The sequence below is a fragment of the Schistocerca piceifrons genome, chromosome 2 (assembly GCF_021461385.2).
Source record: "Schistocerca piceifrons isolate TAMUIC-IGC-003096 chromosome 2, iqSchPice1.1, whole genome shotgun sequence".
Lineage (NCBI taxonomy): Eukaryota > Metazoa > Arthropoda > Insecta > Orthoptera > Acrididae > Schistocerca > Schistocerca piceifrons.
This window is the reverse complement of record NC_060139.1, coordinates 841,790,669-841,814,916: the sequence shown is the minus strand read 5'-3', so window position 1 is coordinate 841,814,916 and position 24,248 is coordinate 841,790,669. Positions and strand designations below refer to the sequence as shown.

The 24,248-nt window shown below is 38.9% G+C and overlaps 1 protein-coding gene across 3 annotated transcripts in view; it reads left to right on the top strand.

Moving 5' to 3' along the window:
* The window catches only part of LOC124776354 (mucin-5AC), a 98,079-nt gene that overhangs the window by 51,575 nt on the left and 22,256 nt on the right, over positions 1-24,248 (top strand). For 2 of the 3 annotated variants that reach the window (XM_047251303.1, XM_047251304.1), the window contains 3 exons: positions 12,120-12,341; positions 12,425-12,523; positions 16,680-16,797. In XM_047251303.1, the coding sequence (XP_047107259.1) occupies positions 12,120-12,341; positions 12,425-12,523; positions 16,680-16,797 (439 nt within the window). The remainder of the gene's footprint in view (positions 1-12,119; positions 12,342-12,424; positions 12,524-16,679; positions 16,798-24,248) is intronic. The other variant, XM_047251305.1, reaches the window with a different exon arrangement.

Sequence of the window (24,248 nt, the reverse complement as noted above, 5' to 3'; positions counted from 1 at the left end):
GTTTGTAGTAATAAACTGGAGATATGGGTTAGTCTGGAATTTACCTACAATTCATTTTTTCGTGGAGGTATGCAACTTGGGTTGTTGCTTACTTTCACAAACAGTAAATGATTCTTTGGAGTGGTTTCTGGATACTGGCATGAGATTTTACATTTTCAACTACTCACATATGGGTGCAGTGTTTGTTACTGGTAGATACAGTGATTTGCAATAGCGCTTTTTTTCACGTTTTCCTTTTCTCTCATTACTAAAAATGCAGCTACGATTATGCCCAGTCTTTTGATACTGAATGTTTGTTCATGAGCCTCATTGATTAAATCTAATTAAAGATGCTGTTGACTTTTTTGAAAGAAAAAATATGGCATCTGTTGTATTCCAGTGATGTAATTTTTGTGCCTTAACTGTTAGTAGAACATCTTATTAGTTATATTTGCAGATTTTTGTAAGAAAAATATGTGGATTTGATATCTGCGGACTTCCAGCTTGGAAATGAAGAAAATAAGAGTTTCTGTGTGCTGTGTTGCTGAAAAGGATTTGAGAGAGCCCTTTAGAGGACATGGCTACTGTTGGTTTACTAGATAGTCACCTTATTTAATACTTTCAGTGTCCATATTTGAGAGATATTCAGATTTTTGTGTGTAATATATAAATGTATGAAGTCACATATCTGCGTTTGTCTTATGGTGTGTCTATTTACACAGACTGCCGAAATGGTTAGCCACCAATCTTCAGTTGAACCAGGGAAGCTAAATGCCGATTACTTCTCTTGGTGCATGGTGCCTGCAGATTGTACATGGTTCGTGGCTTTGTGAAACTGTCATTAATTAATGGCTCATTTGTTGCTTATTGATGATGGAATCTGTAAGAAAAACAAATTTCGCTGGTGATGGTTATTTGTGTGATTAAGCTGCACAACACAAGATTTCACGCAGCTGTTTAAACATTTCATTGTTGCTGACAATGAATGCTGCAAATGTCCTGAAATACGTTGCCAGAATGAGTCACTTCTAGTATAAAACAGTTTATTTATCAATTTCCCAAAATAAAATCATGTTCTTGTAGACTTGGTAATAACAGTAATTACAGATTAATGTAATGTTGTGTAGTATTGTACATTATACACAACATTATAAGGCTGAGATGCGTAACAGCTTTGCTCGGTATACGCTACAATAACTAAAACTTTGGCTGACTGTTTTATAATGGCACTAGTTAAGTGTGACTAGCTTCAAGTAAGATGTTTTGATGTAGCTAATTTCCAGGCACCCTTGAAGAGTATAAAATTTATTGTAACATACCATACATATTGTTGCATAGTTAAAGGAGATAATATATCAGTTCCTTAGTAAACCAGGTAAACAATATCCTCAGATATGCTTTTTTTATGCAGTTAACTGTTACCTGTGTCTCAAAAAGTTGATGTTTAAAAACCTGGTAAGATATCTTTCTCTTAATAACTATTTGCACCTTGTTGCAGTCATTTCATTGGAATATTGCCTTTCAGCAGGTAAAATTACAGGGAAGGATAGGGCAAATCTTGCAGTGATGACAAGAGTATCATTACTTCCCCTTTGGTTTTTGAAAACTGTTTGGTTCAGTTATTAAAATGGCAGCATTTCAAATGCTCATCTGAAAGCTGTTAGTGACCAGTTGAATGGTGTTTGAGTTAGGGTTGATTATTTATTCGTGACCACATGTTAATGGCAGAGGTACCAAATAATGGTATTGCAGTATGTTAAAAGCAGTGTGTGTGTGTGTGTGTGTGTGTGATGAAGAAACTGTCAGAGATCATTTATTGTATGGGTTGTTGAAGCCAATATCTGTGGCATGTGAACAAATATGTAATAGAGCTGTTTGATACTTTGGTAGGTGCGGCTGAGATTCTTTCTAAGTTCTGTAAGCACTGGATGTCAGATTTCATTAACCATTTAACTGACAGGGAATTGCTTGCCACTGACCACGGCAAGTGCTGTGCCATTTTTGCCTAAGCTGACTACCTGCGCCATGATCCTTCCATACAGGACCGCTTCTTGTAAGCTGAATCACCTGACACAAGAGTTCTTGTGCTATGCTGCACATTTTGAGTTTACCCTGCGATCTAAGCAGTACGGTCTGTACATCCATACTTTTCAATTTGCCTGTGCTCTGGATGCATACTAGCACTAAGTTCATTCACACACAATTCACAAGGGAAATGAAATCCGACTAGAACACTTTTGATGTATCTGAATACATTTCAAGTACTTAAATAAAATTAATTGTTCTCAGGGGAACTTAAAGGCCATAAATCAAATTTGACTGGTGTAAGGGATAAGTTTCCCAATAAAGACATGAAGTAATTTGATCATATTGTACAGAAATGAATCTATATAATTTTTTATTACCTGACGCTATATGTGCTGTACATTAACTTCATGGGCGATATGCGGAATAGGTATGACTGCTTATGAAGAATTGGGTCTATCTGTTACCAGCATACTACTTCATCTGGTGAGACCCCTAAATTCAGAATTTTTAAGCATTGGAATATAAGGTTATTATAAGTGATTGAAGTGATTCCACTGATTTCCTGCAGCTATGGTGGTTTGTCATATAATGTTGCTTCGCACACATATATTACCCTCAAAGGTTTTTTGACATATTACAAGTGCTCCATATGTACCCTCTTCTGATTCTGCAGATGTTAAATCAATAATAAAGATCTTCCCACATTTGGCGCAACATGTCCCTGTCAATCCATTTAAAACCACTGTTGATGTGGGCTCAGAGGTGGAGTGGGTTTTCTGGTAGAGGAGGCATGAGCACTGAATCTTTCACACAACCCCACACAAAAAATCGCATGGGGCTATGCCAGGAGAGTGTGGAGGTCATGATGTGAATTGGCAGTTCATGTCATGACCTCCACACTCCTGGCAAAGGGACAGGAAAAAGTTGTTTTATTTTCTACTGTATTTGGTACTATTTTTTGTCATATTTGATATTATTTTTTGCCACTTGTGGCATTATTTTTTTTGCCACATTTGGCATTATTTTTTTCACATTTGATTTTTTTGCTAATTTTCATGTTATCTTTATGGAAAATTCAATTTCATCTTTACATCAAATTCAGTGTTATCTTTATGGTAAATTCAGTGTCATATTTGCACCAAATTCGGTGTTATTTTTTGCCATGTTCTGTAATTTTTTGTCAATTTCTGTGCTGTTGTTTGCTAAATCTGGTGTGTGTTGCCATTTTTTTCCCTCCAAAATTGGTATTATATCTTTTCCTTTTTGGTGTTTATTTTTTCCAGTTTTTGAGCTATTTATTATCAGTTTCCATGCCCTATTGGGTGTTACTTTTGCCCTATTGGGTGTTACTTTTGCCCTATTGGGTGTTACTTTTGCCCTATTGGGTGTTACTTTTGCCCTATTGGGTGTTACTTTTGCCCTATTGGGTGTTACTTTTGCCCTATTGGGTGTTTTTTGACAGATTCACAATTACTACTTTGCCAGATTTGGTTTTTATTTTTTCAGGTTCAACATTTCTTCATTTCTTTCACCAAATTTGCTATAACTTTTTGCCCAATCCAGTCTTTTTTCCCACATTCAGTACAATTTGCTTCTTATTATATTTTTGACAATTTTGGTGCTATTTTTGATGATATTTCACAATGGGTTACATGGGAAATGAATTGTAATTCTGAGATTGTACAAGTACCTAAAGTCTGATGGAATAATAAAAAAGAACGGGAATTTAAACATTCATAACTATCAGTTACGAATATTGGTGATCTGTCAAACTCAGGTTTATTACATTTTTTTATGCAGGAAAAGAGACAAGTTTCATAATGTTTAAAAAACTGCCAATTTCACTAAAAACTAAAAATTCTGTGTTATCTTTCATGTTGTTGTTTTTGTGAAATTTTCCTGCCCCTGTGAATTGCTGATCATCCACCCCACCACAACTGATCCATTGGTTTCTAAATTTCCTGTTTAATCATCATAATGAAAGTGGAGTGGAACACCACCCTGTTGGTAGGTGAAGTCCACAGTGTTGATCTCCAGCTGTATCATGAGTCAGTTTTCCACCATGTCCAGATACATATGTCCTGTAATAGTCTTTTTCCCAGAAGGAAAAGGACTGAGAGATAGTGCAGAACACATTAACTTTTGTTGAATCTCAAATGTGCTGCTCGGTAGTGAGGATTCTGTCTCCTGGACCCTCACATTCTGCGTGTCACCATGCCATTCACAAAAAAAAGTTGCTTCATCACTGTTGACGAGTTTCTCACAAAACCCATTTTCTTTCATAAGCTGTTGCAAATGTGCCGAAATTTCAAAGCATCTGACTTTATCATGGGAGTCGGGGCTTGTAGCAGTTGCAAGCAGTAAAGCTTCGGCTTCAATCATTTCCTTAATATCCTCCAAATGGTCAGTTGTGTTTTATTCAGCTCTGTGCTTGCTCTGTTCGTCGACTTCTGTGGGCTAGATGCGAAGCTCGGACGCACACATTCAACTGTTTCTTCACTCACAGCAAGCCAACCCTTTGATTTCTCCTTGTAGAGGCATGCTGAAACTTTAAATTGCACATACCATCACCAAATGGGTTGGCAGTTGGTTGATCTTCATTGAAATTCGTTCTGAATCGTCTTTGCACTGGTATGGCAGAGTGCTGTGAAAACTTTAGAGCACAACATATGCCTAGTTGGTGTTTGTCGCCATCTTGTCTAACTGCTCACTGCTGCACTTTTGTGGTGGAAATCTGATGTGTGGCTGCAACAGTACAAAACTTTCTGAATTGGTCAATATGAGTGTTAAGTTTTGTGACAATATAATGTAGCTACAGTGAGTTTGTGAAGTTGCGTCAATCATTTATAGTAACTTTGCACTTTTCACAACATGCAGTATGCATTTCAGTCCTGCTTTACATCTACAGGTAAAATTCCTGGTCAAAAAGATGATAGCCAAATATAACTGTGTACGTTAAGTGGGAATAACTTTGGTGTTTTGTAATGCACATGAATATGTACAATTTGTTTCTTCCACTCGCGTAACATATGCTATGCAATTACATTATGTACAGAATAAATAATGTAGCATCTGAAATACCAAGTTCATTCATCTGCCAGCAAACTACTTCATTTGTGAAGCCAGGAACAATTTAAGTACTTTTTACACCCATTGCGTGTGTTTTTCATACTTTTTAATCTGGGCCTTCGACTGGCACTAGTGAATGTAGGAAGCAGTAACATCCTCTTTCTTACATTTTTATGATTTTTTGCTTTTCGTGTTTTAAATAATTTATTTTGAAGTGTGAATTTCAGCTATCTGTTTTACTTCCCAATGATTGTTAATGCTTCTTTGTGTGGTAAGTCTGGGAACAGGGTAACAAACACAGTGGTATGTTGCAAGTTTTGCATTGGTATCTGGTTTCTATTGCATTGGTATCTGGTTTTCTGTGTGTGTAAACCTCACTTCTGTGCATTTGGCACTTTACTTTGAATGTTCACTCACAATAATAGGGAAAATGCCTCTCTGTAAATTTTAAAGGATTCTCGTCATTAGAGTGCCTTCTTCTGCCAGCTTTTCTCAGTTCTGTCGCATATTTTTCTACATTTTATGTAACGAGAGAGATGTGAAACTTTGCGAGCACCATTTTTCGTCCTGTAACTGACCTGTGAAGATTACGAACATTTAAAACGCGCTAATTCAGAAAAGAAATTTCTAATGCGATTTCACAATCTTATGCAGTAATCCTACTGAGGTCAGTCACATGTCAAATCAGTGAACTGTACCCATATTCATGTTGTAATCTACAATACATTGGGGTCTCTTGATTTTCTTCACCTGTATTTCTCTGTCTTCTCTGTTTCAACCACAGAGAACATGTGGTCAACATCCACACTCCTTTTATCACTCTAATTGGTACAAGAATCTTGTCAGTTGACTTTAATTCAGATTTTCCTCATTTTGATTTCCTCTGCATGTGGTGCCGTTCATACAAACAGTGCCACATGTGATTGTTCTGTGGTTGCCAAGCCAGAAGAATATGTCTGGCCTGGAATACCATTGTTGACATACAGAGTCTGTCCCCGTTCGAAATACGTAACTTTTATGTTGCTACTTTCTCCTAAATTGTGGAACCCAATTTCTGTTGTTGCACCTATATATTCAGTGATATCCAAAATGTACCCAGTCTGCCAATCACTCGGCATGAATGTCGTTATTGCAAATCTACTTTGCCTGAGAGGAGTAAATTACCTGAAAAATAACCAACATTTGAACAATGAGAGACTTTTGTCAATGCAAAGCTTCTGATGTGGACTAAATGTACCGCAAAACATCAAACGAACTTTGACAGTATTCCCACTTTTAAACAGTCATCTCCAGTAAGCACGGAGTTGTCACTAAAGTGTAGCATTCTCAAAAGTAACATTAAATTGTCTTGGGACATAATTTCATTGAAAACTCGAGTGTTTAAAAGTATATCTCTTTACCAATAACACTGTCCAACAAAAAGACAGTTTTTGAATGTTTCCTGCACTTCATGAGTCAATTCTACTAATCTTGGGTCGAGAAAATTGAATATCGCAGTGAAAAATTTTCCTTAGCTCTAGTTTCTGTGATATACACTAGGTGGAAGTATTTCATATCAATGGATTAAGAGAAAAAGATACATTTTAATTACATATGCTAACAAAATTGAAAGTGTATTTGAATTGCAGAATGAGATTTTCACTCTGCAGCGGAGTATGCGCTGATATAAAACTTCCTGGCAGATTAAAAATGTGTGCCGGACGGAGAGTTGAACTCGCGACCTTTGCCTTTCGCGGGCAAGTGCTCTACCAACTGAGCTACCTGAGCACGACTCACGCCCCCGTCTTCACAGCTTTACTTCTGCCAGTACCTCGTCTCCTACTTTCCAAACTTACAGAAGCTCTCCTGCGAACCTTGCAGAACTAGCACTCCTGAAAGAAAGGATAATGCTGAGACATGGCTTAGCCACAGCCTGGGGGATATTTCTAGAATGAGATTTTCATTCTGCTGCAGAGTGTGTGCTGATATGAAACTTCCTGGCAGATTAAAACTGTGTGCCAGACCGACACTCGAACTCGGGACCTCAAGTTCGAGCCTCGGTCCGGCACAAAGTTTTAATCTGCCATGAAGTTATGTATTTGAATTTTTTAAAATGATAGTTACATTTTAAGAGTTCTAAATTGCTGGAAGAATACCTTGCAGATGGTTGTGTTTGAAGAGAATCGTGTGGTGGCTGCTTGAGATTGTCTTTTAGCTTGGCTCTTGTAATGGGAGTTCCGGAGCATACCTGCACAAAGACGAACAATAATCTGCAAGCATTACGTCATTCCAATGGTCCTAATGTCTTTGTTCCATAACAGAAATGTGCTGATGGAATGTTTCTCCATGTTCATCACTGACAACTCCACAACTAGGATGGAAACAGTCTAAGTGGGAGTGGAGAAAATGGATTTTAAGGGACATGTTGCATCCAAGGTTATGGTATTTTTGCAGGAGCACTGTCACCTTCTGAGCTTAATCCACGAACTCCTTCTTTGAAAGCTTCCCAAGCTTGCTTTTCTTTCTCCTCCAAAACTTGTTCAAATGCAGGATCCTTCACAAGTTGTCGAATTTATGGCTCTGTGAAAATGCCTTCCTTAACTCTTGTATTACTTAATTTTGGAAATTTCTCTCTTAAGTACTTAAAGGCACATCCTTCTTGGTACACATTTTTGTCAAAATTTTTCACCAAACCCAGCTTGCTATGCAGGGCTGGAAGATGATCATCTTTTGGGTCCAACAGAGGATCGGCAATGACATTTTTCTCACTAGTGTTAAGATTTCTTGCAGGTCAGTCTGCTTCAGTATAATGCGATTTCCTATCCCTACTGTCCCACATACATAAGAAGCAGCAATGTTTTGTGTACAATGACTTAGAGCACCACAGATTTTCCATTTGTGTTCATGATATTTGACTGACTCCAAGAGGGCTGTCATATTTGCATATGTCTCCTTCATTTGAACTGCATGACCAACAGGAACAAAGGAAGACGGTTGCCAATATTAAGTAATACAGCTGTCAAACTGAGCTTGGAGGGGTCTCTAGCCTCCATTCAGTTGGATCATGGTTCAGATACAAAAATTTCATCAAGCCATTAATATCACAGCAAACAAGATTGTTGCTCTTCTCCAAAAAGGGAGGCAGTTCCATGTGACAGTTTTCTGTACTGTGAGACTGTGACATCACTTTTGAGAAGATTCCATTGCTGTAGTAGAGACCCAAGAATTTCCACCTTCTCCTTTGAAAGGTCAAGGTCTCTTAACTCAGTCTGTGAGGATTATCATCTTTTTCTTCAAAATCAGGGTCATTGGATGTGGAAGGCTTCTTTGGTTCTTCTTCCTCTTCTTCTTGTTCTACCCTGTCTTCATTTTCTTCTTAAAACATACCATTTTCAAGCAGAGTAGGAACTGGTAAGCTATCTGAATGCGGAATGGGTAGATTAGCTGGTCGGAGATTTGGGTATGGAACTGTTCTTCATTGACTATTCTGCCTTTATAGGTGGGGTCAAGCAGAAATAGCAGGCATCTGTGTGGTTTGTAGGCTCCCACCGAACCATAGGCACAGCAAAAGCCATAGATCGTTCCTTATTTTTCAGTTTTTCTCGCATTGTAACTGACCATCGTTGCATTGTATATGTGGAGCCCTAAACCTATATTGGTCCCCTACTTTGATACCCAGTAATGCTGATAGGCAGTCTTCAAAAGAGGTGTCGGATTGTGTTTCTGTGAGGAAAATGTTATTTCACCACAAATGTAACAAAAAATTTTTAGTGTAAAATTTACAAGTTTTCATGGCATTTTTACAAATGTTGCACAACAAAAGGACTCTCAATGTGGAAATTCTGTTTTAATTACAGCAGAAACTATACGAAACTCAGTCACAGCAACAGTATCTATGTTTATGACTTACAAACATTTGCGTTTGGTTATCTGACAGGTGTGCCAACTCTGAAAACAAAATTTTCCCCAAACTGAAAATGTTGGCAATAAAAATGAAATGTCACTGTATTTCCAAAGCTAGAGCTAATCTGTCATTTTTATGGTGATTTTTTAATTCAGTAGATGGAAATATATAGGAATTAACTATTATATATAGGAATTAACTATTTTTAGCCCAAAACTTTATCATTGTTGGCCAGTGTAAACATTTATTTTCAGCTTTATAACTTGAGCCGTTAGAAACCAAATAGCAACAAAACAATGAAGTCCCTCAAATCTGGTATCTTTCCACAATAGAGAATGCACAGACTCCGAAGTATTTTCCCAGGTGTATTCATAAAATGTATTTGTTTTATGTGCTATAAACTGCAACAAGTATAATTGGATATGACAATGAGTGAGTCATTGACATTTGTGTCCTGAAGTGGAGTCATGCATGTTTTAATAACTGGAAAATGGTTTGTTTACAATCAGAAGTGCCACGAAGGTGTGCTCTTTTCTAATTCTTTTTGTATTCTGAAAAACAGCTGACTGACCCTCTTGTAGAATCATCAAACCAATGTTCTATGGCACCTGTTTACAGGGTTGTGGACAACTACATAGAGATTCCATTGAGGACTCATCACTACTACTGAAATCATGGAATTCATAATCACTGTTACCTCTAGTGAGTATCTCCAGGACCTCTGTATCTGGGTACCTGGGTGACCACACTGATGTGACATTTTTCTTGCAGGACAGAACAGGAAGTTCTGATGAAAAGATGCAAAGGAAAGCTGAAATGTGCAACAAGTCACCACAGCAGCAAACATAGATGCACACTCAAACTATGCAGCTGGAACTATGAACAACTAATGAAAGAACAGTGTGGAAATACAGCTCTGCATGTTCCTGCATATAGGGGACCTGTGACTCTACACTTAAATAGTCTGCAGCATGAAAGGGCCAGCAGAACAGGATGCATAATTAGCATTGGCCAAAAATGACAGCTGCGTGGTTTGACATGTCCAGAGCACCTGGAGAAGGTTACAGCACTGCTTATATACTTGTCCATAACATTCGAAGGGTTAAGATGCATTCATTTTAGCATCCCTTACAAAAAAAAAAGGGCAAACTGGCGTAGAGGTCACGGTCTTGTGCGATTCCACACTGTGCTTTATGCTGAGATGGTGATATCTGCTGCATAGTCTCTGGGCAGTTCAGGCCAATTGATCTCTCTTGTGAAGGAAGAAAATTGTATTGTTGAATAGGAATCTTAACATTTTCAGCAAGATAATTTGTGTAAGGAGAGTCAGTAGTGACTACCATTTTGTCATACTGCCCACATTATTGCAGCACTTGAAATTGGGGAAACTATTGTTTGGAGTTTTTATTGTGTTAGCATTAATCATCTAAATATACCAACACCCAGATGTAACCAGGAGGTAACAAATGCTCTTATGGGCAACCTCTCATCCATACCTGCCATTTCCTTATTGAAATCAGGATTTTGTAGCATACAGAAAGCTGTATGTTTTGTCTGTCATGTGATTTGGTTAATTACATATGTGACTGTTAGAAATTGTAGTGATGAGAACTTTGTCAGTATCCAAACTTTCAGAGTGGAAAATATATGTACGATGTTGTTTGCATCACTTGCTTGGAAAAATCTGAAAGGTGAGAGAACTGGTCTCCCTAACGTAACACAGACTGATTAAAATGTGGAAAATATTAATAGTTTTTTGCGGAATAACAGCAAAAGCAGAATATTTGGGAAAGGTGTGGCAGGCAAAAACCACAAAGATGTTATAAGATGGAAAAAATCTGCAAAAATTAACAACTGAAAATCAACTTTTTTTCTATACAAAATTATTACAGATTATTTTTTTTTTAACAATGTAACTTTGCAGTGGAGACGAAATCCCTTAAATTGATGGGTTATCTGAAAGGCAAAATGATAACATTTTTATTTTTGTTGAGTTTGGGTGACGTGTGTACAAAGGAAACACGCTAAAATCTTGAAAAGTATCATAGGGAAATGTTATGATGATCAAAATAGTGCCATAGATGGGAGCCCCATATCTCAAATTCAAAGGGTAGAAAGACTAGAGCTGTATTACATAACAAACATTTTGTGGACTGATTTCTTTGCACTGTCAGACCTAAACAACTTGGAAAGCTAACTATAAGTAACACAGCTTGAACTGTCAAAGAATCTGTAACAAAGTGCTCTATTTCAAAAGGTTAAATGTCCCATGAAAACATGTGGCCTGAACAAATCACTGTGTTACACCCAAAATTTCTTAGGCAAAAGGTGGAAAGCGAAGGTGTCGCATGCTCTGTGTTACATACAGTTCTCAGTTCTTTCTTCCACTACCCCACTCTCCCCCATCCCTGAACATTGCAGGGCTATGTAGGTAGACAAGAAGTTGGTTGTTGTTATCCAGTGTCTGTTACACTCTTTGTTTGTTTTTATTTCTTTCAGATTTTATTAATGGTGTTGTGTGGTTGTATCAAAGACACCATGATTCTTTTCCTCCTTTAATCTGAGAGCATTTCTTCTCTTGAAAAGAACATGTTTGTATCTTTCCTTCCTTGCTTGCATCTGCTTGTGAGATTTCAGAATTTGTGTGGTTCTTATTTTTTACTTTCTTTATGTGGTGAATGGCATAACACACACACGTGCGCGCGCACACACACACACACACACACACACACACACACACACACACACACACACACACACACACACAGAGAGAGAGAGAGAGAGAGAGAGAGAGAGAGAGAGAGAGAGAGAGAGAGAGAGAGATATGCTCTTTGTTATCCAGGCCATTTCACAGTATTTCTCTGGGAAACTGTCAAACATTGAAGCTGTGCACAATACTCATATTTTCATGCTTACAAGATTACCATTATGGCTGTTTGTTGATTCTTTGCCACTTTCTGCAAAATTACTGGTTCTATATTTCAGTTTAACCGTATATACTCACAGAAATCATCAGCACCAGCAACTTTCGAGGCTGTTTTTCATGTTACTTTGCTATACTTCGTATTTCAGATGTTTTTATACTTTGAAGTGTAAGTGCCTCTATGAAGTACTAAATTTTATTTTTGGACTGCTTTAATTTGTTGTTTTTCTGTTTCAGCTCCAAGTTCGACACAAGTGACTGTGGAAAGGGCAGCTACTTCACTGCCAACATACAGCATACCAACTGCTACATATTATTACGAGCCATCTACTATTGGTTACCAAGTAGCTGGTGTAAGTGGGTCACTGGTTGCTCGCACATACAATGCTGGGACACCATATTCTGTGCAGGCGAACACAACACCAACAGTACGACCTGGGGTCACTACACAAGTTCACGGTAAGCATTGTGCCGTGTCAGGAGACTGCTTCAGCTGGGTATCCATGGTCCTTTCTTTTATTGCTGTGTTCTGATCTGTTCAGGCATTGTAACAAGTGGTCAGCCTGTGAGATTCAACCCAGTGGTGGTGGTCGATCCATCGAGGTCATCAGTGCCTGTACATTCCTCTTTTGTGACTGAAGGTATATGCGGGGCTCTTGTTTCTCTCTCATTTCAGATTTTAGAGCTATTCTGATGCCTTCATATGTTGTGCATGGTGTTTTGTTTTTCATATTTTTGTTCCAGTACAGCTCTTTGTTACATAGTTTGTTGGTAGCTCTCCACATTTTGATGATCCACTTTCAGCATTTGCAGTACATTGCCTGAACATGGAACACAGTTGAATTCTTGTTCCACTAATTGATGTAGTCTTGGCTTACTTCTATTATGCACCATTTTATCACTACTACATAAAATAATGCTGCTGATAGATACCACTGAACAGTTGTGCATGTAATACTGCATGGTTAACTTGCTTCTTAAACATATTTTAACAACATGTTTCTCACTTTTACTAAAAGTTATGGCTAGAAATACAGAAGGAACATTTTTCACTCTAAATGTGTATTCGTTTCAGGCGTTACTCTATAAAAGAAAAATGAATTATTTCTGCAGATTTTGATTTAAATGGTTATTCGCCAGTTAATACTGAGTTAGTCCTTTTCAGTAGAATTACGTAGAGCTGTCTAGCTGTGCTTCCATTTTCCTTGGTATTATTGTTGTTGTTATAGTATTGACATCGATTTAGAATTGACTAGAATGGGTGTTTTTACAATATTAGTCATTAATACTCCAATCATTAAGTGTGTGTGTGTGTGTGTGTGTGTGTGTGTGTGTGTGTGTGTGTGTGTGTGTGTGTGTGTGGGGGGGGGGGGGGGGGGGGGGTCACCTGCTGTTTGTTTGGATACAAAATGGAATTCCTTTAATAATCAAAAGAAATAGTAAAAAAAATTAATAGATTGTTTTACAGTAGTACAATAATTTTAAAAATTGAAATGACTTGCTCGCATGGTAGTGGCTAGATCATAATCTCATCTATATGTGGTGAGGACGTAACTTTTCGTTTCAACACATTAAAAATAATTTCAAGACACTTGTAGTGTCAACAAGGTAAATGGTGACTGGGGCTTGTGATACAGAGACTTGGTATGTTTTTACAACTAGATTAATCACCATGCAACCAGGTATTAAACCTTTTTTTTAAATATGTGCACCAATTTTTTCACACTAGAATAGGAGATGATTAAGAGGAAAAATTCAGTCACACTACCCAGAAGTTAATGCCTCTCCCCAGGGAAGCTTGTGCTGCTAGGTTTAGATGAAATGTCACGCTTTCATAGCGGACTAGAATGATTGTAATATTTTTGTGCCAAATAGAATGCTATAAAGCCATCCAGCAAACCTTAAGAGTGGGGCTATTTACATCTTGGAACACTCAGATGAGAGTTTCATGCAGATATGTGATTCTCAGAGTGAAATATTTTAATGGGATAATTAGAATTTCCAGGCAAGTTATTTTACACTTAATATTTACAGTATGCTCTGTCACTTGCACACAGGCAAAAATTTGTGAGTGTTTTAAAGGATATGTTCGAAGAGAGAACCATTCACAAATGACACTTTCATACAGGCTGAAACACAGCAGTCAACATATCTGGAGTAAACTCTTTATAGACATAACACGCTCCCATATCCTCTAGTATTTGGAACATCGTTCTAGGTCATGTTTCACACGACCTCAGAGGAAGCAGTCTAACATCAAGTCTGGCTTAAACTGCCACCTCACACTCACTAATGTGGTGTAGCTCTTGCTACTGAAGAATTACAGGCAGGGTATGCATCATGTTGAATCCCTTACAGATATTACTGTCTCACTGTAGAACCAATAGACAGTACACAGTAAACAATGTTGAAAAGACTGCTGTGTTGCATTTGATGCAGAGAGAAATGGAGCATGTGATATTTATGCCTACGAAGAATAAAGTGAATACTTCTTTGGCAGAGTTCAATCTCTTTGCTTTGATGAGTAGTAGTGCGTGGATTTACATCAGCAGCTGCCAGAATTGGTGCTTTTTCTGTTTTGTTAGTAGCAGTTTTCCTATGAATATATTTTCTTGGAGCAAAAATTCCAGTTTGTCAAAGTTTTTTATTGACGTCAAGTAAAGTGGAGTGCATCAGAGGGCATCTACAAGATATCCATTCTGCACTCTGTTCTGTTGTTCTTGAAGGATTTTTGGTGACCTCCTTCATAAATCAAGAACATATTGACCAATTCTTCATTAATAAATAATATGGTACTACTGAAATAGATTCATGTATTGCTAACAAGTAGCACACGTGGTCGTTACACAAGCAACATACTGGAAATGGATTAGAGCATTCCTTATAACAGACCTGATCTACACTGGCAGAGGTTCCAGTGCGCTACATTAAAATACTCCAAATGGCAACATACATCTAAGGTATCCCTTATTTAGATGATATGGATGTGTGTTTAGCATGATGTAAACATTGTATATAGCTTGTCTTGGTGGCACTAGATTCCATGGAGATAGGAGTCATCATCTGGGTAGTACACCATTCAAAACAGCTACGACAACAGCATGAAAATCTTTGTATTCAGTTTATTTTTACTTGTTCATGTTTGTCATGTTATCTGATTCTATTTAGTCTCAAATTATAGCAACATTAGACTGAAAGCACAAAATATTTGATTTCATTGAAGGAAATAGGGGTGAATAGGGTAACTGAAACACTAGTTTTGCTTTATAAATTTCAAATAATCAACACTTTATGAGACTGTAGTATGCATGACACCCAGTTCTAGAGAAATAAGACTCCAGAACTGATGTGACATTCATGATTAACTAAATCTTACTATTTCTCTTGTATGTTAATACAAGGGGTGTTCAGTAATTAATGCAAAACACTTTTCTGAAAGCAAGTCAGTTTTATTCAGGATTCCAATACATCATATACATTATTTACCACTCTTTGGCTACAAAACCATATTTTTCAACATAAACTCCCTTCAATATGACAGGCTTATGCCACCTTACTGGGAGGGCCTGTATGCCCACATGGTACCAACCTACTGGTAAGTGTTGGTGCCAATGTCTTGCTGCATCAGCAACTTCTACGTCATCCACGTACTGCTTCCAGCGGAATGCATCCTTCATCGGGCCAAACAGATAGAAGTCAGAATGAGAGATATCCGGGCTGTGAGGTGGATGAGGAAGAACAATCCAATGAAGTTTTGTGAGCTCTCAGGTGCACAGACTTATTTGAGGTTCTGCGATGTCACGGAGAAGGAGAAGTTCATTTACATTTTTGTGGCGACAAAAACGCTGAAGTCGTTTCGTCAATTTTCTGAGGAGCTGTTTTATTTTCAGTCCAAATTGATGAACCCATGTTATATCTCCTGTGTTAATTTTGGGTAAAAATTTACCACATTCAGCCTATAATATGCAAGCAGTTCCACAAAGATGGTCCTTTGCTGCTCTTCACGGTCTTCAGTTGGGTGACGAGGAACCCAAAGGACAAAAAAAAACATGCCTTTGAGTATCCCAACTGGTGTGTGTGTGTGTGTGTGTGTGTGTGTGTGTGTGTGTGTGTCAGCACTGCCAACAGAGATGTCCAGTTAGCAGCGAGGTATTTGATTGTGCCATCGATCACCTCAAATGATTGTGTCCGCACATTCAGACATTCCTGAAGTTACAGCTGTTTGTTGCCAGCCGGCATGCTGCAGATCAGACAAGTTTGCATGACCTGTTGCAAAGATGACTCACCATGCTTTTGTTCACTGCCAAGTCTCCTAGACATTTTGCAAATGCCTATGAATCTATGCAGTGTTCTGGTTTTCCCACTGAAGAAACTCTGTGACAGCTCTCTGCTTGGAATGCACTACCATTACAGACATCGTTTTGAAGGCTATGAATACTGCCACCATGTATCAGAACTTCATGAAACTATAGGTGCTGAAGTGGAAATATTTCCCAGTGTCCCATAATAGATTCCGCATATTTTTGTCTGAAGTTGGCCAAGGAAAAAAAATGCATTATTTATTGAACACCCCTCATACATGCACTTCAGTTTATATATTATGTAAATCAGTTAGGCTAATTTCATTGCTATGACACAAGCATATTATTTCCTGTTACTTCAGATTGGTTTTTAGTATTTGAGACAATTAAAATTTTATAAAATAGAAGTAAATATTTATATTGTATACTTATACAGGATGTTTCCATAATTACGCTGTTGATATTCATCTCAGAATTAAAATATTTGTATGTATAGGTACACTTGTCCCAGCTGAAAATTCTGTAGTGGTTGGCCAAACTAGCCAGGTTCAGCCAGTAACAAAGCAAAATGCATCACCAAGACCAAGCATTTTACGCAAGAGGGATAATGAAGGGTGAGTAGTTGGGTGATTTAATGTGTTTGTTATTTAATCCTTTTTACTGTCAAACATGATGTAACTGTTTTGCAAATTTTCCACGGTAAGTGCCAGTTGTAATATAATCACAAGTTTCTTTCCGACTTTTGTATCAAATAAAGACAGAGGTTTTAGAATCTCTCTGTCATAAATACAACAGAGTTCAAAGATCATTGTCAAATGCTCATATTTAATTGGTGATGCAAAGTAACAGCCATTATAAATTTCTTGCCTATTTGTAGCAGTCTTGAGGACGAAATTTAATTTGTGCGCATGTGCTTTGATGAACCCTCCCTGGCACAGGCAGGGGAAGTTGCTTTTAGAACATAAATTTGATATGGGTTGGCTAAGGGAGAAGATAGGGAGACTACAGAGGGAACAGTGTGGTTGGAAAGTTGTGGAGTGAAGCCTGAGGCATGAGGGCAAGGTGGAGGCGACTGTTGGGCAAGGGTTAGCAGAGATTGAGGCCAGGAGGATTCCAGAATTGAGAGATGTTCAGTTACATCTTTTTGATTGTGAAGTGGTTTGTGGAGTAGAATCCAGTCAGTTTGCACTGCAGTGAAGCAGCCATTGAAGTGACATGTTATGCTCAGCACCATTTGCTACTGCTGAGTGGTCAACTTTCTTGTGGCCACAGTTGACCATCATTCAGGAAGATCGATGGCAGGTGATTGTATCCACATAAAACATCAAAAATTACAACAAAGTGGTTGACTGTTTTCACAGGTGGACAGGCATCTGATTGCTTATGATGTGTTTGTGGTGGAATAGGATAAGCTGAGCGGGTGCATAGGACAGGTTTGTACCTGTATCTGCCACAGTGATGTGACCCATGTGATAAGGATCGGGAGTAGACATGGCATAAGGATGACATCCCTTGCTAGTCCATTGTTTAATTGTGTAATGTTATGTGTTACAAGAGATGTGTAAAAGTATGAAATATTTTGCACATTTAGACTTTCTTTAATTTTTACTTCAATTTTTTTTGACATACAGCTTAGCAACAAACAGGTTTGTAGAACAGTCCAATTAGCCGCCGAGCTTTTGGGCAAATTCCTCTGTAATAGGACCAGGGCTGAACCTCGTATGCTTTGAAATGACATCCCCTCCCCGCTCCTAAGTGACATTTTGTCCCCATTCAATTTTGCTTGCTGCTCAGTCAATCTGGATACCAGTCCTCTGCTCCATGATCATATTTCTGTGGAAGAACCGGTGTGAAACCTGTCCCACACATGCTTACCAACTCTTCTTGCAGCCCTATCAGAGAAACCTAGACTTCCTGTACCTGACTGTGCACCAGACCTGAACTATAACCTGGAATGTGGCCTTTTGCAGACAGTGCTCTCACTGACTAAGCTATCCAGACATGGCTTTACATTCACCGACACATCTGTATTTTCATCAGTGACACTCCCCCATTTTCCAAACACGCAACATGTTGCACTAGTATTTGTGGAAGAAAGAATATTGTAGAGAAATGTCGTAGGGACAGCTTCTGTGTAACTTGCTCAGCAGTCTGCATGAAATAATTACTCACCTTGATGAATGGCTGGACTAAATGATGGCCAAGGATGGAAGGTGGTACTCAGCAGCAGTAGTATGGTTCTGAACCCCTGACCGACAAATACCAACTTTTTATGAATTGAGAGCAGGTTGCAGTTGTGCCTGATGCAGTCATGCTTCAATCATACATACTTTATCTCAACTTCACTGGCCTTTCTGTGCCAGTCGCTGTCAGCCATTTGGATTTTGTCCCACTTGTATCATGTTGTACTGTGCAATCGACCCCCCCCCCCCCATGCCCCCTTTCCTACATCTTTCTACTGCTCTCTGTAGGTCACCCATGTCTTTTTTTATTTCTTTCTTTCTCTTTTGTTTACCTGTATTCTCACTCTTGATCGCTAGACTTCATTCCAACCACTGTCACGATGGTGATTGGTGAGTAACAAAATTATGAGTTATGTTGTGGAGGTCAGCTCATTTGCAATTACTTTGGGAGATAGTGCATGAGAAGTTACTAAGCAAAGAAAAGATCAGGAGTCGCAGGAAGAAATCGGATAACAACTTCATGTTTGGATTGAGATTTAGACGTTAAGTAATGGTCTCCAAAGCATAATGATGCACATATCTAATTTATAACCAAAGAGTGAACAGCATGCTTAAATTTAAAGGAGTCAAGAAACATAGAGAACTTTAAAAACAGCAGGCTACTGTTAAATTTAGATAAAACAGTAAAAACATAATATGTGAATGTAGGCTTTTCCGATATGTACTGCTGATGAAATCTACTTGGGCTTCGATCTGTGTTATATTTTAACTAAAGTTCAGTGTTGATCACAACACTTATGTCTCAATAACATAGGTGACTGGTTTCGGTTATATTTCTATAACCATCTTCAGACCCATTGCTTCCTTGGAGGATGGTAGGCGGAGCTCTCCTCAGCTGCTACGAAGTCAACTGATGCAGCTGAGTAGAACTCTGCCTACCATCCTCCAAGGAAGCCATGGGTCTGAAGACGGTTATATAAATATAACCGAAACCGGTCACCTATGTTATTGTGACATAAGTGTTGCGATAAAGACTGAACTTTAGTTAAAATATAATACTCTGTTGATCACTGTTGCCAAAAATGTTTACCAAAATTTCCATCTGTGTGTTCAAATTCTGTGACATTTTGATGAGTGTCATTCTCATCATCTTATGGTGAAATGTAGATGGTATGCCCATGCGTCATGAACACTTTGCTAGAAGATGATAGCACTCATTGAAACATTGCGGAATTTGAACATGGCTACCTGGATGGAAGCCAGAGGAGATTTCCTCTCTAAATACATTTATATGTATATGAAAGGATGAAATGGGGAGACAACAGTTAATGTACAAATGAGCAAATCAAATCAGAGTGATCCAGTACAAATATGCAAAATGATGGACATAGCACAAGTGATTCAAAGATATGGTCAGTCTGGCAAATTATTGATTGACAGGAATTTATGAAATAATGAACTTAATAACATCATTGGGACAAACTCTTCTGCATGACACATTTAATATTATATTCAAAATTATTGAAACAAGGAAATTACCATCAGCTAGAAAAATGTAATGGTACCATCACCAAAGGCACAAATTGATACATGTGTGACAACAAAACTATTTTTCATACTCATAAACGGTCGACTAGAATTAAGCAGAGAACAAGAGAAACCCATTAACAGAGACTAGACAGTGCTCGAGTTAGCATCAGAAAGTATAAACATATCAGTATTATTCCGATTTTTCACTAAAATAGAACGGTGCAGGAAAAAAGGTACTGTCATGACATTTCTGGAACTAGGGAATGCCTACACCTACACGGGGTAGAATAATATGTTTTAAGAGGATGGACTTAAAATCAAATTCAGATGCACTCAAAAATAATCTGCAGTATCTATGCTAGAAGTAGATATTCAATCAAGAGGCAAAAACTGGTTTTAATAAGGGTACTACTTTCTATTGCGCATTTCAAATTGTAATACACGGTACGGTACCAGTACTTCACAGCATATAATAAGTTGTGGTTGTTTAAATAACCAGGTAATCTTCTCTTCTCCCTTGTCTTTTCTGTCTCTCTACGGTGTCTGCATTGTTACAAGGGCTTTGGCAGTGTTGATGACAGTTGGTAGCCTGATGTCCTGCCTGACACCTTAAATAATTACCTAATATCAGTGATTATTAGACCTGCTTGGGTAATCGCACACATTGAAGTGCTGTTTCTGGGATTCAAGACGATGAGCCTGTCTATGATCTAATCTGCCTTGCGGATTAATGACAAGGGCTACTGAGCGAGCAGCCTGAATGTGTTTTTAGGTGGTTTCCCACATCCACCTAGGTAAAACTAATCTGGTACCCATATCCCACCTCAAATATGTGCTACACTAGGAGTCAGGGATCATTCTCACACTAGAACATGGAATTCACTCCAGACGCCGACAGATGGAGCACACACATTCTGTGCCATGGAAGTGGTGGCTTCAGGAAGGGCTTACGGCCACAATCTGTTACCAACATTGCCAAACAATACCGATCTTGTAAAGACACACAGTAAAAGGCAATGAAGGGGGCAGGGGCAGGGGGAGGGGGGGGGGAGGAGGAGAAGAAGAGACTGGTGATCATTTGGCTTTCCATTTTGATAAACTCTTCTAACACAGGCTACTTCTGGAAACTGCAACAGGATTGATTTTTCTGATAAGGGATCATAGTAGATTAAAACTTTTTAAAAGATGTTACTGTTGCTGAAGACTATTGAAAGTGTGGTTTTAAAGTTTTGATTACTGATACCTCAAAAAGTAAAGTTACATAATTAATTGTTTTATTTGTTTGCTAGTAAAAGTTCCCAGTCTTGGTAGACACTAAAGTCTCCCCACTGAGGTGTGCTACTATGGAAGCCAGCATGAAGGCTCCCCTGACAGCAAGCGACAGTACTTTGGTGCAGGGATTTCAGAATGTACCAGGACTGCAGACTTTTATTTGGAAACTTACAAAAAAAGTACTATGAAATGTTTTTTGGTTTAAAACCAAATAACTATCCTCATATTCATTTTTAAAATCTGCTATTGCAGTTTTGTCATCTAGCCATTTTCAGGTGGAATGCAGTGAAATTGCGGAAACAAAGTTTACATAGTTTCACTATGTTCTACTTGAAAACTGATAAAAATCAGATTTGCAGTTGTGGCTTTTAAGAATAAAAACTTTTTAACTGTCAGATGCTACCAAGATGTCTTTTAAAAATATTTAAAAAGTAAGTCTTTCTCCCAGATACTGTATCACGAAACAAGTATTGGAAATTTTGAAATCTTGCTCTATTAAGACATCACCTCGTACAGCAGATGTGAAGTATAGGAAATTTCAGTATTGGAAATTTCAAAATTTTGCCCTGTTGGGACATCACCTCATGCAGTAAATGTAAAGTACAGTTGAATAAGTGAATGTTTCACTAATACTCTTAGTAGTCAAAATACTAACAACCACCTCAAAAAATGTCATTGATTGTTCTTCTTTTGGTGCCTGTCCAGTTACGATGTTGGCGATCATAATGGCTATTCTTCTCTTGGTGGTAGCAACATGCAATATTTCTGTTGAAGACATATTGAACCAGCATCTAAGGTTGTTAAATAAAGATATTCATCTTCTTCCAGGACCTCTCTTGCTGTTGATTTTCTCGTGAAGTATGTTTTGTGGCAAATCGTACATATTTTTATTGTGCATGCAATGTCCTAGATATTGCAACTTTCAGCATTTCATAACCTTGATTAATTTAGGTGTTGTGTTCATTTTTCTCAAAACTTCCATGTTTGTCACTGGATTCAAGGTATTCTCAGGATCTGCCTATGAATTGACAGTTCAAAGGCCTCCAGCTTCTTCTTCTTCTTCTTCCTCTTCTTTTTATCAAGGTTCATGCCTCTATCCAATATAGCACACAATGTATATAGCAGTGCAAAAGTCTGAGTTTTGTTCTTAGAGCTAGGTTATGGCTTTTAAAGACAGCACTCATTTTCTGAAACACACTTTTTTCTTTCCTGATGTGAATCTCGATTTCTTGCAAGTTACCCCAATTTTCATATAAAATGGTTCCAAGGTGCATATATTGTTACACCCTTTCTATAGATCTCTGGTTTATGACCAAGTTCACAAACCCCCCCACCCCTGCGGGCATGGAGGTTAGAATAGGCCCGAGGTATTCTTGCCTGTCGTAAGAGGCAACTAAAGGGAGACTCTCACCTTTCAGCCTTTATGTGATGGCCCCCTGTGGGGTTTGACCTCCATTTTTCAAAATTTTCCCGAATAGCGACCCAGTTGGGGAATGGCGCCTTACATGGTGCATCGTGTCCGTTGTGCATTGAGATTTTTAGCCCACTTTCTCGTCATTGCCATCCCACTGAAATGTTTGGTGGCACCAGTATTTAAGAGGCAGAGCTCGAGTTGGGACAGTAAATTTTCGACATCTCTGCCACGGCCAGTAAGCATGGTGCTACCCCACAAGGGGTGATGGGCGTTAGAATTTCACAAAAATACGAAAGGTTTAGGGAGTTGATCAATCAGTGCAGCAAATAAGTTCAGGGGTACCGCACCATCTGGAGGGAGATATACGTTGCAGACAGTGCATTCCTGCGTCGCCCGTATCCTGACAGCCACAGCTTTAAGAGGATTTTTAAGGGGCGCAGGTTCACCACATACAGAGTTCATGACATAAACGCAAACTCCACTGGACATTCTATCTACTACATATGCTACGGTTCTTGTAATATCCCCTGCAGCCGCGAAGGACAGGGGTCTGCATTGCCAGGAACCAGGTTTCCTGGAGGGCACTGCAGAAAGTAGGTGTAAAGCTTAACAGTTGCCATAACTCAGCCAGGTGGTGGAAAAAAACCGCCATAATTCCACTGGAGGATGAAGTAATCATGAGACTGGGAAGGCATGAAACACTGAATGAGGCAGTCTTACTCCCTTGGTTTTGGGGGTCTTCTTTCTGGATTTCTCTCGCTGATCCTTGGGTTTCCCTGGCTGGGAGGGCTTCACTGATTCCGTCTCCGGGATGGAGGATGATCGTGAAGCCCTACGATCACCTGCTTTTGGGCACTTCGGCCACTGGCGGGTGTCATCTTTCCCACTAGCAGATACCTGGGAAGGGAGTGACTCAAGGGGGGGGGGGGGGCTACAACTGTTCTCGTAGCAGCGGCATAAGAGGAGGTCATAGCCACAGGATGTAAGCGCTCAAATTTCCTCTTAGCCTCAGTGTAGGTCAGTCTGTCCTGGGTCTAGTATTCCATGATCTTCCTTTCTCACTTTACAATCCTGCAGTCTGGTGAGCAAGGGGAATGATGCTCTCCACAGTTGACTCAGATGGGAGGTGGGGCACATGGAGTATTGGGATGGGACGGACGTCCACAATCTTGACATGTGATGATGTACAGTGGGAAGACATATGGCCAAACTTCCAGCACTTAAGCACTGTATTGGGGGAGGGATATATGGCTTGAGATCACAGTGGTAGACAGCCACCTTGACCTCCAGTAATGTTTCACCCTCGAAGGCCAAGACGAAGGTGCCAGTGGCAACCTGATTATCCTTCGTACCTTGATGGACACACCGAATGAAATGAACTTCTTGTAGCTCTAAGTTGGCACACAGCTCATCATCAGACTGCAAAAGAAGGTCCCTGTGGAATACAATACCCTGGACCATATTTAAGCTCTTATGAGGCATGATGGTAATGGAAACATCCCCAGCTCATCACAAATGAGTAATGCCCATGACTGGCCAGAGGATGCCGTTTTTATCATGACTGACCCCGACCACATTTGGACAAGCCCTCCACCTCCCGAAACTTATCCTCTAAATTTCTTACAAAAAACCGAGGCTTCATCGAGACAAAGGAGTCCCCACTAGT